The sequence below is a fragment of the Manacus candei genome, unplaced genomic scaffold, assembly GCF_025592945.1.
Source record: "Manacus candei isolate 608988 ecotype Guabito, Panama unplaced genomic scaffold, ASM2559294v1 h1tg000005l, whole genome shotgun sequence".
Classification (NCBI taxonomy): Eukaryota; Metazoa; Chordata; class Aves; order Passeriformes; family Pipridae; genus Manacus; species Manacus candei.
In genome coordinates, this window is record NW_026138053.1 from 3,694,458 (window position 1) to 3,713,239 (window position 18,782).

General features: G+C 45.3%; 1 protein-coding gene across 2 annotated transcripts in view; it reads right to left on the reverse strand.

Annotated features, from left to right (window-relative positions):
* Nucleotides 1-10,575: 10,575 nt before the first annotated feature.
* The window catches only part of LOC127476644 (BEN domain-containing protein 5-like), a 906,516-nt gene continuing 898,309 nt past the window's right edge, over nt 10,576-18,782 (reverse strand). For both annotated transcript variants that reach the window (XM_051799779.1, XM_051799772.1), the window contains exon 13: nt 10,576-10,962. In XM_051799779.1, the coding sequence (XP_051655739.1) occupies nt 10,839-10,962 (124 nt within the window). In that variant the 3' untranslated portion in view covers nt 10,576-10,838. The remainder of the gene's footprint in view (nt 10,963-18,782) is intronic.

The following is an 18,782-nucleotide window of genomic DNA, read 5'->3' on the forward strand; positions in this document are numbered from 1 at the left end:
TATCTAAATCACCCAGAGCAATCTGGCCCCCATCCCAAATTATGTGATGTAAAAGGCCTATTTGACTTTTAAAGCGCTCTCCAATTTAATCGCCCTGCTGTGCGATTAGTGCCACGTGTAATAAACACATTGTGTCCAGCACGTGCAGGGCAGGTGTGGGGTGATGTAATGGATCCTGCCAACTGAATATAAGTATATTGAATATAAATGCCAGAAATATCAAATACTGTGTGCACTGGTCTTAGTTCCAGTCAATTCTAATTACTTTAGTGGACTGACTCCAAATTCAGATGTACCGTGGTGTAACTGAGGTCAGGGTACAGTACATGATTCTTATCTTAATACCACTGTAGTGCTGGAAAGGTCAAACTGAGCATCATTCAAGGAGAAGAGGTAAGGACTCTGTTAATTATTCTCTCCTCTCCTTGAACAAAGGAATGAAGATTGTGCCTCTGCTGAAGAGCGTTCTGACGTTCTGCATATTTAAGTTAAAAAACAAGAAAGAGTGGAAGAACCATTCCTGCAATAATCCCGAGCCTTTCTGAACTCTACATGAAATCTTACAGCGGTTGCTCTGACAATTTTTCAAGTTACAACTGCACCAAAATCAAAGGCCAGGGAGGGCAGCATTCCCTCTCCAGGCAGGGGTAGTTTCCAGTTCTGACCATTAAGAAAAGCCAGTTTTGTCTCCCACGTTCAGAAAACATTAAACCTCCATGTTCATTTGTAGACATTCCTGATATGGGAGAAATCACTGACTCATTTGGGCACGGGACTGAGCTTCCCTTTCACTTGCTTACCTCTATTGCACTTGAACAGCTGTAACATTCCAGATAGGAATGTTCCCTGCATGCCAGTCGTAGCATTTTGTTCCATGTTTTGCATTAGTTTTAATAACTGTTAGACAGAGAGAGTGCAAATCTGGGTTCAGAGCTGATTGTAGTTGATCACTGTTCTACTGACTGTTATGTGGTGTTATCAACTGCCCTGGTTTCCAGCTTAACTTCCCAGGAGCCCACACTCATGAGACAATATTTTGTTCCTTCTCCAAAGGCAATAAGCAAAGTCATTGCTAAGACCAGAGTGTGATCCCAATCTATAGCTATTCTGTTAATTTAATTTCAGATATCTCTAAAAGTGTTAACTGCTGAAAGCAGAAACATGAAAACCCTCCATAGTGAGAGCTGATTAGAATTCAGCCCACGGTATCACCCATAAATAGGAAATAAAGAATACATGGCTGTGATTAATCGTCCATAAATGGCCATTGCCCATTTCTTCTACTCCATACAAACACAGTCCACATATTTTTTCAGCTCACCAAATGAGTAACAAGAAGATCATTCCTATTTGTTAGGACCTGGGATTTAAGCAAGCACTTAAAGGGGGGACTCTGTGCTTCTATGTCTGTAGACATGCACGCACATCTGCTCTTCTGGCTGGCTTTCAATATGTATGAGAAAAATAAGAATATTGGTTTTTTTTTAAAAGGTGTACTTGTCAATAGATCAATTGAGATGCAAAATCACAGCAATATCAGCTTTAGCTAAGGAATTTTTATGATATTAGAAACATCAGTCTGTAAGCATTTGTAGTAATTGTACTATTAAGAAAGAATGTTTTTGTTGGTACGTGTTGCAACTTGGCCAAATCTGAGGCCAGAACACTGGGGGAAAAAAATATCATGTGATGCACAGAAACCTGACCTGTAGCTCAAAGTACTGGTGGGTAAAGACTGTTTTTACCAGCTGTGAATATGCCTCCATTAAAGCACCAGCTTGCCTGGTTCAGCTGAGCTCAGCAGAGCAGAGCTGCCTGCGCCACTGTCTCCTTGGCAAAACACAGAAGCATCTTTCCTTTGCTGTGATTTGCAGTCCAAGGGCTGCATCTGTGAACAGAGTGCTGCATCCAACACCTTTGGTCTCTGCTATCACTGGATGCTACGTGCACCAGGCATCTCTCTTGAAATACCACTTGCACAAGTGGTACAGTGGCAGTAGTGGTCCAGGAAAGGGAGGTGACACTTAGGAAATTTGCTCCCTCTGCCCCTGCCATCCTGAATGTCTTTGAGTAAATCCCTTGTTTTCTGACTGGCACAGTTCCTGTAACTGTAAAAACAGGGATGATGAACTACAACCCTCATTAAAAGTACTGAAGATCAAGGAGGGAAAAATGCTGCACAAGAGCTAAATTTTGATATTACTACACTGCAAAATGGTGTAATTTCTGCAAAATGGCCAGTAAAATTGTCAAAATCAGGTATAAGAAACAGGAAAAAGATTCACAGAATGGATGATGTTGGAAAGGGTCTTGAGTTCCTCTCATCCATCCTTTCTGCTCAGGCTGAGTTACCTACAGCAGATTGCTTAGGGCTATGTCTGGCTGGGTTTTGAATATCTACAGGAATGGAGGCTCCACAGGCCCTCTCGGCACACAGTTCCAGTGTCTGAACACCCTCACAGTTAAAAAGTATTTTCTTCTGTTCAGATGGAATTTCATGCATTTGTTTTAATTTGTGCCCATTGGCTCTTGTGCAGTGTGTGGTCCCCACACCCCCCTGAGGGACCAGCAAGGCCCAGACAGGGGCTGCACATGACCAGATGTGATCTGAATTTGACTGATCACCTTTTAAATCCCAGTTTCATCCCTTTTTTCCCCTCTTAATCTTTCTCAACGTGAGATTTACCTACTTTTGCTTGGAGACCACTATCGGGTTGTTGAACCAGTGGGTTAAAAGCCTCACATCTCCTGGAGATGCTCTGGCACCATCCTAGGACCCAACACCCCTAGGAAGTTAGCAGAGATTGCCAAGCAATAGGGAGCCTTTTCCAGGCCAGCCTGTCGAGCTGTTAACAGTGATTATCACCACCACCACCACAAGACTGCTCTTTCAGGGGAAAAAAACCCCTCCTGCCTAAAGATGTTATCATGCATAATTCAGGGAAGAAATCCATACTGCATTTAAAAGATTACATCTTATCATCCAGGGTACTTATTAGCTTGATGATTTAAAAGTAGATGGGGATAGAGTCTTTCCTGCTGTTCTGCAGCAGTGCCTTGGTTTGGGACTGAACTGATTTTCTGATGCCTTAACTGGCCCAGATGAGTTGGGACACTCCCGATTCACAGTGAGCAGCCCTGTCCCTGCCCAGGTGCATGATCCCTGTGGGTTACACACCAGACCACCATCCAAAACACAGAAGCATCTTTCTGTTACACCAAGGTTGGTTACACCAAGGACCACTTCCTTCTTCTTGTTGGGTTTGGTTATGTTTGTGGCAGGTGGTAACAAGGAATTAGTGGTGTTTAGCTCCCCTGATTAATCCCCTCTCTAGGAATACACAGTACTCCCATCTTCAGAAGGGCACAAGAAAATGCTTTGGGGCAGGCAAGGGCAGACACCTGGATGCTAAAATAGAAGGTTGGAACAAAATTCAGGCAGTAACTGGAGAGCATCAGTTACTCTGATGACCCTTGATGATTTCCAAATAAATATTCCCCTTCCCAGAACGTGACCTTCTTTTAACCTGGCATGTCCCAGGCTGCATGGCACCTAGCTCAGAACTGGGCTGGGTTGCCACATGGGTGTTCCTAGGGTTCTTCTCTGTGTTGCTTTCCACACAACCTCTCTCATCTCACAGATCTCCCAGTTGTATCATGGGCACAGAACTAACTGATGACCTGGGGACTCTGATGTTTACAGCCATGTCAGGCAGAAATCCTCAGATGAAAAGTTTGGGAAGTCTCAGTGTGGCTGAACAGCATCTAGGTTCAGGAATGGGGTGTACTGAACATGAAGTGTGAGAGTGACAGAAAAGGAAGTATTTTGCAAAAATCCTTCTTCCATGTTTCAAGGTTGAGAGGTGTGAAATGTTGGTATTTATCAGCCATTATTAATTACTGTTTAGTCTCTGCCAACACTGCCTTGGGAGCATCTGTGATGATTAAGCCAAGCACCCATGGCCATCACTCAGCTGGCTGCTGTGGCTCAGCCATGGAGTCTCATTCACTTCCCTTGTTGGCTCTGTGACCTACTTCTCTCCTGCTTCATCTCACTTCATCTGCTTGAGTCTCAGGCCACCATGTGAGAAATGGGTGTTTCCTCACATGGAAAAAAATTATATAAAGCAACATTAGTGTGAGGCAGAAGTCACGGGGGTTTAGATGGTAGAGATGAATCACAGAAATAAATATTCCTCCCCTTATCCTAAATCTTGCAATATCTGATCCACAGAAGAACTGAGAGTTGCAGTCAAGCTTTCCAGGATAAAGTCCTGGCTTTATTACAAATAACAGAATGCTTCTTCACCTAAAAGACCAAAGGTTTCTTTCACCCACCCCTCAATGCTGAACCACAAGCTCTGCTAGACCTATGCTCCCATGCTAAAAAGGGAGAAGAGTGGGGGGATTCAAGACTCCCATCCTAAAGAGCACCTCTATGCTTTAACCAGCTTCCTGAACTAAAGTTAAGTTGTGCTTCTTCACCTTTTTTTCTCCCCTCTTCTTCCTACTTCTTAGTCAAGCCTCCTCAGACATCCTCTGTATTTCCCACTTCATGACTCAAGATCAGCTGCTCAGACTCTTTGGGAGTGTGACAGGACTATAACCGAGAGGGAAAAGAAATCTGCCTTAGGGGATGCAGAAATTATTAAGTGCTAAGTACAACATGAATTTGCCAGAAAACAACATCCCCACCAAGAGCCTGCTGTCTCCCTGCAGGGCTGTGCTCAGCCTTCAGCCTTACCAACACCAGTGAGGGGATTTAGTGTTTATGGCAGCATGGCTCTGGAAAAGGCATCACACAACATGGATAATGCTCAGGGCCTAAAAAAAATTACACCTCTAGAAATTTATTAATCCGGCCTTAAAATGGGCCATAAATGCTATAGAAAAATCCTCATTAATCTTAGTGGTACATAACATGGAGCAACACCAAAAAATACCCTACCTTAACCTGGCACCAAAGGGAGGGGAGTACAATCCTCAGCATTTGTTCAGGCTGCTTTGGCTGAAAGTATCAGGGGTAACAAACCTGAATGTGCAAAATGAACAGCGGGCTCTTTATACTCAGTGTAATTTTGTGCATGTAACATGGGAATCACAGTAGGATATTGACTCCCTTATGACTGTGAGAAAGACTTCACCTCCCTATGGCATAACTTGCTCCTGTACCCAGGCTATTGGTACTGCAGCTTAAGTTAGAGTTGGCTGGTTTCTGTTCCCACTGCTTACAGACAGTAAATTTCAAGCCTTACTGGAAAAGCAGCATTATTATACTTCGTAAAGTTGGATTCTTTAAAACATATTCAGTGATAAAGAGCTTCTTAAATGAAGGACTTAATGAAAAAGAAAAAGGAATCTGATTTCAAAGTTCTTTTACATCTGTGCCCATCTCAGTCTCCCCTGTGTTCCTTCCACAGAAGGATTCAAACCTCTCCAAACTCTCTCAAAAACTTCTTGTCCTTCCATGTGTGCTGGTCTGCCACGGAGAGGTGCATGAAATGTGAAATAAATCACACCTTCCCATATTGACCAGCCCCTGACAGCCATGCTGCTGCAGTGCAGTCCGTGTCAGGTGCCCTTGGATCTCTGCTCAGAGCTACCAGATGGGGAGGAACATGAGTAATGAGAGGTGCTCCTCCGTGCCCAGGCAGAACTATAGGAGGATGTACTGCATCTGACCTGTCCTGAAATCCCCTCTCATACCACAAAAGCCCAGTCCACACCACACTTACCTCCAGAGAAGGGATGAGATGATGGTGGGTTAGCTTTGCTGGGTCTGGAGTGTGTGGCTCCAGGAATTCTGGCTCCTCATGGCTGGAGATGACCTGGTTGCTCCTGCAGGTGATACGGAGGGAGTGGGCAGGCTGTGGCCATCCTCCCCTCTGAACGAGGTGTGCAGGGTACAGTGCCTTACACAGATACTCTGCCTTGGCCACAGCAACTCCATCAGTGCACATTTTCTTGTAGTCCTGGACTTGCAGTGACCCAAGGAATTGCTCTCTGCTATTAAACTGTGGCTATAGACCACTGCATACAGATACTAAAGCACAGAGAAAACCCTCATCAACTCTTGCACAGTGCTTTGAAATCTTTTTTTCTGCACAAGGACAGAGAGACTTTAAGGGGACAGAAATCATATCCTTTGCCAGCTATGGGAAATGTTTTCAGCAACCTCCAGTAGAAAAGGAAATGCAGTGAGCCCTGCGTTACCATCCAGCACCTCTGGCTGCTGAGGAACCTGGTTTAACTTATTTTTATGTGAAAAGAAAGAGTTAGATAGACACAAACACACACACATCAATATACAGAGGACACACAGATACAGACACATAATCTAGGAGGCAAGGAGAGAATCTGTACCTGCATTTGCGATATCTTCCTGCACCAGGTAAGGACGGCATCTTTTTCCTTTTAACTGGGTGCTGTACCTACATTGTTTCCTCGCAGTCTATCTTTAGGTTATAGCAGTTCACAAGGTTTTTTCAGCAGATGTGTTATTCAATTACTTCAGGGCTTTTCCATTTGTAATATTGCGAAGCAATGATAGCCAGCAGACTTCACCTGTCTTTTAGAGATAGCCAGCCTGGTAATTTTAACTCTGCCCATTTTATCCACACCAGTAAATCTCATAACATGGTTATAGAGAGATTCCAATTTTTGTAGAACCTTCTCCTGGGAATTCCTGTATACAATATTGCCATAGTCTGTAATGGACATAACCTGTGATTGGATTAATGTTTCCCTAGTGAAGAAGTCAAAGCATTTCATGTTCCTATAACTCGTTTGCAGCTCTGCAGTAAAGGTCTTTGGTGTGGCACAGAAAATAATTGCAAACTCAGCCCCAATCAGAATATATAATCCCCTCACAGTGAGGGTCCAATTCAGCGCAGTTAGGCTGCCTGTGCAGGGGTTTGTAGTGGGATTTTCCTGTCAGGAGAGCAGAATGCATAGAAAACAAGTTAATTTCAGCATTTTAATATTCATGACCCAGTCCTGTACAAAGGGAGGCAAATACATTGCTATTGCTCCAAGGGAGGGCCCTGCAGCTCCCCAAGCAGAGAGTGGGAACTGGCAGGGAGGGCATTGCAATGGGGCACTGGTCTCCCCAAAAGAAAAGCCCTCCACTTGCACTCAGATAAACATGTGCCTTTGCTCTGTCCAATTAAATGTCTAGTTTTAGAACCATATTTGTCTCTGAACCTTTCAGAATCCCTGATGTTACCTTACCTTGGACCTGACACAAGCAACTAGCAAAGAATTACTGTTGGGTGTACAACGTGCATTACTTATGGCTGAGACACAGATCATCTCCCAGGAAAAAGAGGCTCGTGGTAGGCCAGAAGTAGGCTCTGAAGCAGCATCTGCCTGCTCAGGTAGAGGAAGAGAACATCAGCACTTGTGTGGGAGGAAAGTGAACTAGAGACTGGGAACAGGAGGTCTTCTATTTTCAGCTCCCATGCTAGTCTCCCCCCCAAAAATGGGATGTGCACATCATGCACACTCTGCCACGCACACATGCCAAAGTGTAAACTCTCATGAGGCAAAGACCCTACAGTGAAAGGCTCAGGCTCCCCTCCCCAGCTGGTCAGGGAGAGCTTTCAAGAAACATGGTTTACTAGTGAACCCTGAAAGCAGAGGCAGGTCTCTGAAGAAATCACTATAGTGTCAGCTCTGCCTGTGGGGCTCAGGAAAGATGTGATTGGGATCTCAGTGTGGAAAAATTGGGTAGAGGCTGGACCAGAAGGTGCTGGAGACAAACTGAAAGAGGAATGAAATGGGAGGTAAGAGCAAAGGGTTTGAACATGATGTGCTGGAACAAGGATGGGGAAGATGGGTTCCAGAATGGGCGTGCTGCCCGACCGAAGAGTAAGGCAGATGCTTTGGCAGATAACCTTATGTTGGATGTTATGGCATTGCTAGGCAGGTGGAGAGCATGGAAGGAAGGTTACCAGCATGCGAGTTGACAAATGGGATGTCATCATTTCCCATATGGGTAACCATCTCCAATCTGTTCTTTCTGTCCAACTAAAAGCCTGGGATATCTCTGCAGAAAGGAAACATCATCACCTAAAAATTTCAGGCTGTGGGGCAGATAAAGGTGGCAGAAGACAAGTAAGAAGCAGAGACAGTGACTTCCAGGAAGATCTGGAAGGTTATTAAATCTAAACTTAAAAGCCCGAATTTTACAAGTCAGGTAGAAGGAGCCTCTGACAGCCGATAGCAGGGCAGTGCAAGGGCTTCCCAGAATCTGCCTGCCCGTGTCTTGGTTTTGAAGTGATCTGGAAGCCTCTGAGGAGGAAGGAATGAAAATGAAACAAGACACTAATTCCACAGCTGCTTTTATCACTTTATTCATATTTCTAGAGTAGACTTTTTAGCAGCTAAGCAAATACTGAAACTCTCTCATTATATATATATATGTGTGTGTATATAGAAACATTCAAAAATAAATAACGAGGAATTCTGCATTTTTCCAATGAATATGCAGAAGGAACGTTTTCACCCCAATAAACCAACTTTGAAAGTCTCCAACTAAAACCCTATAAAACCCAACGATAGTCGTAAATTAGCACTAGATTAATTCAAAGGAGAACTTATCCCCCCTCTGAGTACCTTCTAATCCATATCTCCAAGAGGTCATTTTAATTATCACACTGTCACTGCTATTCATTACTCTGCTTTGGGAGACAGAGAGCCAGCACTGTGCCTTTTGGATGCCTTGGAATCCATCATATAAAGGCATTTTATTCTCCCTAAAAATGTACACAGTTTAACCCCCTCACCTTGAAATGCTGACAGTATCAGTTTTGCCTGGTGTTTCAAATAATTTTCTTTCCAGTGGGATATCTCCTTCTTGTTTTCAACAGAGTTCCCCTGGTCAGAGAGCAATTAACTAACTTAGGAAAGCCCAGCTAATGGGTGGCTAACGCACAGATATATTCAGATCAAGTTTTGGCAGACCCTGAGTAGCTTGTCAGTTTGCAGAGGCATGCAAAGCCAAGTTTTTGTCCTACCTTCTACCTGCTCGCTCTTTTCTGACTGCAATAATAGAAACTAGGTGGAAACCATGTGCCAGTGGCTTCCAGGAGGCCCATTGGGAGGCTCCAGAAGTGTGTGTGAGGTCCTGAGACACAGAACACAGACCTCAGCCTTGACCCTGCTTGCTTTGTGTTTATTTGTATGGAGGGAAGCTCAAGGACCTCACAGAAAACTCCCTTCTATCCACTGAGATGGTTAAAGAGGAAGTATGAATGCAACCCAAGCTGTTTTCAGCTCTTCCTAGGATCACACCTTGGTTCAGCATTGGTCACGCTCAGGCCTTGCAGCCAGGTCTCCATTACTGAAGAATCAGGGAGTTGTTCCACCAGGGACAGTAAATTTAAGTTATCCCAAAGGTCTATTTTCGCCTATAGTTCTCAGTTTTTACCATACCTTTTCATTTATCCCCAGGATACGTTTCTTTTACACAGGCCATCACGAGGACCCAGCTGAGCCTGACTGTGTTCTTAGATCATGACATTTATGTCCTGGGAAAGAGGAGAGGAACAACCAACCCAACTTTTACTAAATAACAGAGTGTCTGGGGCTAGTACTTCTTCAGGGTCACCCCCCCACCAAGAGGAGCTTATTCAGTCTTGTTTCACATGTCATTCTTCACCCTCAGTCTTGTTCATCCTTTCCCTCTCTCATCTACTGAGTCTTGGCACCTTCTCTCCCTAAGCCACCCTTGCAGCCTAACTCCTAGCAGAAGACAGTGAAGAAAAGCTGCTTCCCAAGGCTTCTGATGGGTTGAGAAGAGGCACTTCTAAGTGCATTCTCCCTTCCCATTCCCTGTGAGACACCGGGACTCTCCTCAGCGTCACCCTCTTTTAGTCTCCAGTTTCAGAATCATTGGCAGAAGTTTCAGATAGTCACACAATGCAGGAGACAAGACTGTCTAATGATGGTGGCTTTGAGCAGAGATTTCACATGCTGTCCACGTAATGGAAAGGTGCTGAGGTTTTACTTGGGATTTCTTGCAGTAGTGGCACAACACTATTTTTTCACCCCTTTCAGCACTGCCCCTAGCTCATGCTGCCTCAGTCATACATCTGTTGGGAAGTCCAGTCTTTCTAGACCCCACCCATTTTTTGCTTGAGGACCATGATTCCTGCCTGTTAGACAGGTCTTGCATTAAGTTTCATGCCGGCAGCCTGACAGTAACATTTCTCATATGACCCCTCTCCTCAAATGATCTGATAAAGAGCAAAAAACCTAACCATGCAGCGGATGATAAACGGCACACTGAGGAGCACCTGCCTGGCTCCCAGAAGCTATTTATCAGGCTCTCTTTAATGCAAGCTAACAGGACTAGCACATGCAATCGGCATAAGAGCTTCCAAGCCTGACACTAAAAGGAGAGACATCACATGGTGCAGGAGGGGAGACAGGACTCCCTCCTTAGCTCATTGTATGGATTACCCCTTTAAAGACAGAGGAGGGGACTGCTGGAAGAAGGGAAGGCTTTCTCATTTTAACAAATAGCTTTTCAGCCACTGCAAATGATTTCTGCAAAGCTATTAGTTCACTCTTTTTTTCCCCCCACAGATAAAAAAAACCAAAAAAGCCAAAAAAAAAAAAGCCCTAAAATTGATTCACCATCTATAAATAAAAAAGAATCAATAGTAAAATTTCTAGCTAATTCCCTCTCCCTCTTCTCTCCTTGGACTATTTGTTATCTTAGAAATACTTGTCTGGGAGAAAAAAAAAGAGAAACATCATCAATTCCAGACTGCGACGTGCTCCTCCGCCTTGCCCTGCAGCCCTCCTCTCCTCTTCTCTCCTCTCCTCTCCTCTCATCGTGTGGAGAGAGACTGGTCCTTCAGATGTGCCTGGCTCCTCTTCTCTGGCTTGCTGCCAGCATGGCTGTTCCCTGGGCCTCGCTGGGCAGTGCATTTAAAGTGCGGCAGTTTGTCCTTCCTGCCAAAGGAAGAGAGAGAGGACAGGTACTGTCAGACACTGCGGTGTTGCAGCAGCAGGTACGTGTGTGTGGGGTGCGCTCTGAGGAGAAGCCATGTGTGAAGTCTCACAGTGAAGCGCATCTGCAAGGAAGGCTTTGGCAGCTCGACACAAATTAGAGGTGGTTAAAGACCAGCTGGTCCCATCATCCTCTGGCCAGAGCAGGGTTAGTCCTTCCAGGAGGCTTCAAGGGCTTTGTGCTAGCTCTGAGCTCTCCAAGAAAAGGGCCCCACTGCTTCCCTTTGGGTGAGGCACTTACCACTGTTTTCTCCTTGTGGTGGTGCATCCACTCATTCACCACACTCCTCACTGTGGCTCCCGTGCACCTGAAATGTTTCACTTCATTTCTACTCGTTAACAGCCCTCCTATCACTGTGAATATTTCCTTCTGGGGCATGTACCATCCACAGGACAGCTGGGTTCACGCGTCTGCTCACCACTGGATTGCCCCCACTGCCAGAGGTGTTCACAGCTGGGTCAGACTCTTTGGTGACAGACTCCCACTGCGTGGCCTGGGAACACCCAACACATGATGCCAGTGCTTCCAGCACCCAGACCTGTGCCTTCAAAGAGCTCAGTGTGACACTGCTATTTCATCATGCCTGTTAACTCCAATTATCTAGCAGTCATGCCAAACTTCAGTTGTCACTATTAATTGGAGTGTGGCGCTTCCAGTGCCCCTTTCAGGCTACACCCCTAGCAGAGCAGTGGGAGTTTTACTACTGATCTCCAAAGAAGCAGGGTTATGCTAAATAAAAAGTGATGCCCTAAGAGTTCACAGCGTAAGACCTGATCTCCTTACGACCCAGCACCACAGAACCAGCTCCCCAGCTTTCCACAGCTTGTCTGGGGGACAGACCTGCTTTGTAAAACTTTGGTTCCTGATAAGTCTAACTACTTTTTTCCCAGAAAAAGCATTCCTGGGTGTGTGTTTACAGTGTGCATGATGAATTTTTTCTACTTTAAGGAAAAGTAAATATCTATTATCAGTTAATTCTGTAACATTTCTATTCTATGTAATTATAAAGCCTCTTTGCTTAGAAGCCTTAATTAAAATTTTCCATTTCATGGCCCAGCACTCTCGCTGCCTCTCCTCCCTCCAGGTCCTGACATGCTGGTCACAGCAAGATGGGCACAAGTGACCAGACAGCCTCAGCCCTGGGCTGGCTGCCTGAGCAAAGCCACGTATGGGGAAAAGGGGTCACAACTCACACCATTATACCCAGAGCCTTTGCTTTGATGAGAGGCTGAATGTTCAAGGGTGTGGGTCCTGCAGCACCATCCCTTGCTCAGGGTGGCTTGGCCAGAACCAGGATATCCCAGAGTGAGAAGCTTCACTTCACAGACCCCTGCCAGCACTGTCAGGTCTCACTGGGACTGAAAAGGTGCTTCTGAGACAAACACTCTGGGACCAGGAGCCAGAGGAACCAGCTTTGGCTGCCCACTGACAGCAAGGCAGCCCTACAACCCTACCTGTGGACTGCCAGTGGGGAGAGCGGGGTCCCTCCAGACTCACCCCAAAGCAGCACCAGCTCTGAGCAGCCATCACCACCCCCTGCAGATATACCTCAATAGCATCTCCTTTGTAAAAGCACAAAACCTGACTATCCACTCGAATCCCAAGGAAGGTAATCAAACTGTGCTGTCAGCCTTGCTCATACCAGCCAAGGGGCTCCAGTGAGCCTTTGGGGTGCCCCCTCAGACAGCTCTTGGCCCTTCCAATACCTGCCGTGCCCTGCTGATTTTGTTCATTCAGCCCCCACTGCTATGGCAGGAGACAGATGAGAAGGTCCTCTGCTTGTGCCTGACCTACTCTTTGAGCTCTCAGTCTGCTCCCTCAAAGTGAAGACCATGCAGCAGACCTGGGGAGAACTGAAAAGAGCAGAGATGAAAACCCAGGTCTCTTGATCCCTCTACCCTGACTCACCCCAAGGTGAGTCCAAGGAATCGGGCCCCTCTAAAGCTGTTGGCTGTAATGACACAGAGAAACCTGCCTTCCCCACCACACAGGCATGTGTTTGTCAGTGCTCCTGCTTTTAGTTGCAGAAGAAGGTTTTAATATGCATTTAAAAAGATTTGAAATAATGCAGGGGCTGATGGGGCACAGGGCTTAGAGGGCTTTGCCTCTACCAGCCCTCCCCTCCTGACCACTGTCACAGCTGCCTCCAGTTCAGCATCTACTGCACCTCCACAGTGCAATCACCAACCTAAGGCACAGTGGTATTTTGAAGAGAAACACTGAGACAAAAATAAATAAATTAGGGCCCTGGAAGGGAGACCTGAAAGGCACAGTGAAGTGAGAACAAGCTGTTTCTCTGGTTGTGTGTATAATCACATTGACATGTTCCTAGACAACACCGGAGACCCAAACACAGCAGCAGCTGTGGACCAAATGCAGAATCACGGAAAACATTGGAAAGCCAGCCAGCCAGTCCCTTCCCTGCCCTGAGGCTGCATCAGCACTGCCCATGTTGCTGCTGACAGCCTGCTTGCCTGCTCCCAGGGCACAGCCAGTGCTGGACAGGCGGGCAGGGCTCAGTTCCTGGCTGGGCTGTGTGATCCCATGCAGGCCTCATTTCTCTGCACCCACTGGTCCAGTCCACTGGAGCAGCACTGCTGAATGTCATTCCCATTCTCCTCTGTGCAAGTGAAGGAAATGATATAATACAAAATATTTAAAGAGGATAAAAATGGGTCTTAAACTTCCTTCCTTTTTCATGATTTGACTAACACTGAAAAGGAGATCATGCCTTACAGGTGGGATTTTTAGACACTGGTCTTTTTGTAGCCATCCAGGCATCCACCGAACTGAAGGATCATGAGTACCAACCACTCACATCAGGTACTTGTGACAAAGTGGTTTTTTGGGACCTACAGCCAGCTGAGAGACAGTCACAATCAAACCACAGCTCTGCTACATGTTCATCGCACAGACAACAGTTAATCTTGCAGCCGTGCAAACTGTTTTGCAAATTGAAATCTCAGAGGCATAGCAATTACAATACCAAATTTATACCACATCTCTCACTCAACTAATTGTACATCCAAAAAATCACCACTTGAATAATCTGAATACATTCACCTTTACAGCTAAAAAAACCTCCACTACATGCTTGATCTCAACACAATTTTGAGTTACAGAACCCCATGGGAAAAAATGCCAACCTCTGATTTCAACAGGAAAATTGCTTCTTTCTAAATACAGCAGATGCATAATTCACACTGAGGTCTAAAAGCTTAGTGTTCCCTATATACATCTACTCTGAATGCAGTGTATATGTTTACATCCAAAACTGTACCTGGATTTCTAATTGGTAGGAAATCTTAAAGGTTTTAAAATGAATCAGCAGACATACAAACTGGGCTGATGTTTAGGATGAGCTGAGCTTTAGAGAGCCACCACCATGGGCACACTTGTGCCACTGTGGCATTTTAAGCTCTTTCACAAACACATGTTTTGACTTTTGTTTCCATCTGGTGAAGCAAGGTGAGGTGGGGAGATTTGAGTTAGTGACTTTGCAGCTGGTGTATTAAAGAAAGTAAAAATAGAAGAGTCTTGGTGTTTAAATTGTTGCAAAGGGAGGAGAAAATTAAGTTATTCGAGCCATGTGAGCGGGATGGAAAATGAGTCATCAAGGCTGGAAAATGGGTAACCTCTGATCCCTGAAACTAAGAAATGTGGCTGCTGTCGTATTGCTGCTGATCTAATTTTTACACTTTCCCCTCCATCCTGAGGAGACACGTTTCCATTGCGCCCATCACACTGAACAATCAGTGCCTGATCACTTCCAATGCTTCACTCTCAGGGATGCACAATTAACCAGTGCCATGTTTGACACTGCAAGGGGAGCGCAGTATTTTCCGGGAGTGTCTGACAAGTTTCAATCGTAAAGAACACAAACCAAATGACCCGGCAGATAATGACAGCCAGTGCCCTGGCAGTTAAATAATGTGTATGCTCCAAAGCAAGGCCAATTAGAAGCAATAAAAACAAATTTGAAATGTTAGAGCAAAGGTCTTTTTTTTTTTTTTCAAGCAGTCACCAGCACCTATTTCCAGTAAGTGAGCATATAGTCATGCTTGCCAGGTGACCACCCATCCATTACAGCAGATTGTGACTTCTTGGCCTTACAAACCCCACTAATGTGGTGCGTGGAGAATCTCAGCACTACCTGGAAATCTCATCAGGTCCATATCCTGTGGCTTTGCCTTTCTGAATGCAGGGGCTGGTCCATTCTGTTTATAGAGAAGGCAGATATTAGAGCCTGCTCCCCAGAAGAGTGTGCAGATGTCTCTCCCTCCACCACAGAAGGGATCCTTAGTTCCTAGCCTCCCTCCCTGGCTCAGTGCAGCAAGACACACCTGCTTCATCCAGGAGACAATGCACAGAGGCAGGAATAACTGGCTTGTGACTGGAGCCACACTATCGGGCAAGTGAAGGAGAAGTGGCCACTGTTACAATCAAGGCAGGTGGCTCACACAGAGCCACCCTTGTGTATCTTTGCTGACCCTGGAGCAGGAAGCTGCAGAGAGGATGGGCATAGGTTTTATCTTGCCTCCTGTCCTCCCATTTCCTAAGGAGCAGCAGAAGAATAATGGATTGCACTTACCTGGGGAGACGTAGCAGAAAATGACAGTCTCTTGAGCTTGTTCAAGGGAGCAATACAATACTGGGATTCATGTGCTGTGTGCATCAGACATTACCCATGTCGACCCACCCTTCACATAAAGCCCTGTCTCTGCTTTCAGAGCAGAGTACTCTGTCCTGCTCTTTAGTAATACAGGAAAAGCCCATACCAGGGTGATGCATGAGGTAAATCTGCTTACTGAGCCCTGGCTTCCTCAGAGCAAGAAGACCAGGGAAGGAAAAGGAAAGCAGGTGGGTATCTGCAAGCATATCTTTGTGAAGATGCCTGTGAGAGCTAATCCAAATACATTTAGGGTATAAATGCAAAGCTGATTATTGAAACCACAGCAAGGTCCTATGTGGATATGCTCCTTCAGAATTAAAGTAGCCATAATTCAATTTATTCATTTAGCTCATTTCCAAAAAGTAAATTAAGGTGGAGTAAATTAAATTAAAACAGCTGACAGCACCTTCATTTTGAAAGGGATTGTTAACATGGACCCAATCTACTTCATGCAGTAATGCAGATTATTTTCTCCTGCTAGGCCACCCGTCAGGCAGATTGGCTCCCTGTCCTTAAGTAATTTTACACACCCTCTGAAAGCAGGACATGTATTTGGGTGTTTGCATGTGCTTAAATCCAGGGTAAAATCCCTGCAGCTGGCATTCTGTTTCCCAAGTGTTTGAGAAGCTAATTGTTGTAATGAGGAATTTTGGTGAGGCCTCTGCTGGGAGCTGGCCAAGCACTGCACATCTCCCTAAACTCTGTAAATGAATCCTTTTCACTGAACCCACGCAAATGTGTCACCGTTCAAAACCTGGAAGGTGTTCTTTAACGACAGCTACGAGTATCAAGAGTTGCATAAAACATGCAGACGCATGTGGGAGTGAGCTGACAGATTATAATTACCAATAAAGAAGGGGAAAAAATCCAAAAAAATTAATTTTTGAGGCAAAACATATAATTTGCTTTTAAACCTTAGTAGCACTCTCATTACTAATACAATTTACAGACATGAAAATGAGCTTGAACGTGTTTAAATCTTCAGCAGTTTTGTGGTGCATTTTTAGTTGGTTTGGGTTTTTTTATTTTTTTTCTTGTTGGTTGGGAGTTTTTTTGTTTGTTTGGTTGGGTTTTTTTGGTTTGTTTTTGGATGGGATGGGATTTTTGTTTGTTTGAGTTTTTTTAAATTTTCCTTTTAAGGAAAAATTACAGACCAACAAGAGATGATAAAGCAATGAGTATTTTTAGACACTCCTATGAGCTTTGCACTGTTTGAATACGTAAGGAGCCAGGTAAGACAGTCCCACTTGTCCCTACAAAAGTGATACAGGTATAGGGCACCCATGGACCAGGTCCTGGTAGAATCTCTGAAACAGGTTGCAGTCCTCCCACCAAGGAAGCTGGGATGGTGATGGGGAGCTTTTTTCTGCCCTCATTCCATTTCCTTCCCCTACAAACTGTAAGGCATTTTGCTGACCTTTCAAATTTGGTCTAGAACATTTTTTTCTGTTTATTACACTCTGTTCTCCTCTTAGCCACTGAAAATGGTGGGGGGATGGACAACAAGACAATGATTTAAGTTTGGGAGAAGTGAGCTGTGGATGACAGCAGAGCTCCTCAGGAATGACAAGAAGCCCTCTCTATAAAGCACAGAGGTGGCTTCACTCCCAGCTCTCACGTCAGTCATGGCCAGGTCAAAGAAAGCACTACCAAGTGTAGGCAAAACCTCAAAAAAACATGAAGGCAGAGATTAGAGGTGTAGAGAGGAGTTTCTCTGAAACACAGGAAGAGGTGAACTGGGAAGAACATCCCAGACCCCGTGGGGCAGAGGGATTCATCTACAGCACATGCCAGAGAGCAGCACATCCCTGGGATGGTATCAGTCTGAACCCATAAGATACAGAACCTCTGGACACAGATGTTTAGTGTTGAGATGGGGCTCAAAACCTGAAAGGCAGAGTTATCCTGGCAGAAGGACCTGCCTTTGATCAGCCTGTGCCCACACACAGAAAGACTCCCCAACTCCACCCGACGTGATGCAGAAGACGGTGCCCATCGGCTCTGAGGAGGATGGGACAGTCCCATGGGCCTACTCAGCCTGTTGGATACGCAGCTGTGCATTCATACATCATCATTAAGGCTGCAAAGTCAAGCAGCAAAAGGAGGAATTGCCAGAATAAAGGCTGTCAGAGCAATTTTAATTCAAGCTCCTGGCGGATATGCCTTCTGATGGGGTCTTTAATTACCTCATCACAGTCTACTTTTTCTTCAACAAGGCTACTGCTTTATTCAGGGCACGATGGACGGGCAGCAATTAATGAAGGGCCAGTCAATATTTTGTTCTGTCCTTTTTTTCATTCAGTGTGTGGCCCCAGGCATTATTTGCCGCATGCCGTCAAATCCCTGCTCTTAGAATTATTCATCTTCTCCTGGCCTTTTCTCTCAAGTGAATCAGTGCAGCAACTGTGAGCTTCCCACACAGGAAGGCATTTCTTTTCCAACACTCCTGTGAGCAGAGCACCTGGGTTTTACCAACTGAAAAATATGGGGCAGGTGTGAGCTGCAGAATACTCCACCAGCAAGGCCCAGGTGGGATTTTTCAGGGTACCCACATGATGTCTGTTCAAATCCCAGCTTCCCTAACCTCAGCCAGAGCTGTTTGCAGACTCAGCACTTCAGCGTGTTCAGAATATGAGAAACATGGAACTGATGGCTCTCAGATAAAAAATGTCAGTGGTTTAAGGAGGCGAGAGCTCCTTTGCTGATGCTGTGCTGGAGCAGGGCTCTGCTGCACAGTGAGCCAGAGTGAAAGAACAGAGCAACGCTGATGTGGGCAAAGGGATGGACTTCAGTCCATTCAAAGTGACTGGAGTTTATGAATTTTTCAGCAAAAAATCCGTTTTCTTACCTTAGCCTTTCCCTGTAACAGCTCTACTCTGCTTTCTCTTAATCTCTTATGAATTTTTCACCTTTTACTGACAATTTCAGTGGAGGATGTTTCTCACTTTCAACCCAAGCAATCTTAACCTTTCCTTTGGCACAAGTAGAAAGAGGCAAGAGCAGGACAGAGACTCAGTAAGAGGACAAGCTCCTTATGCCACTGCCAGCATCAGAGGGAGCCCCACTCAAATGGTTCTCAGTGAGCACACT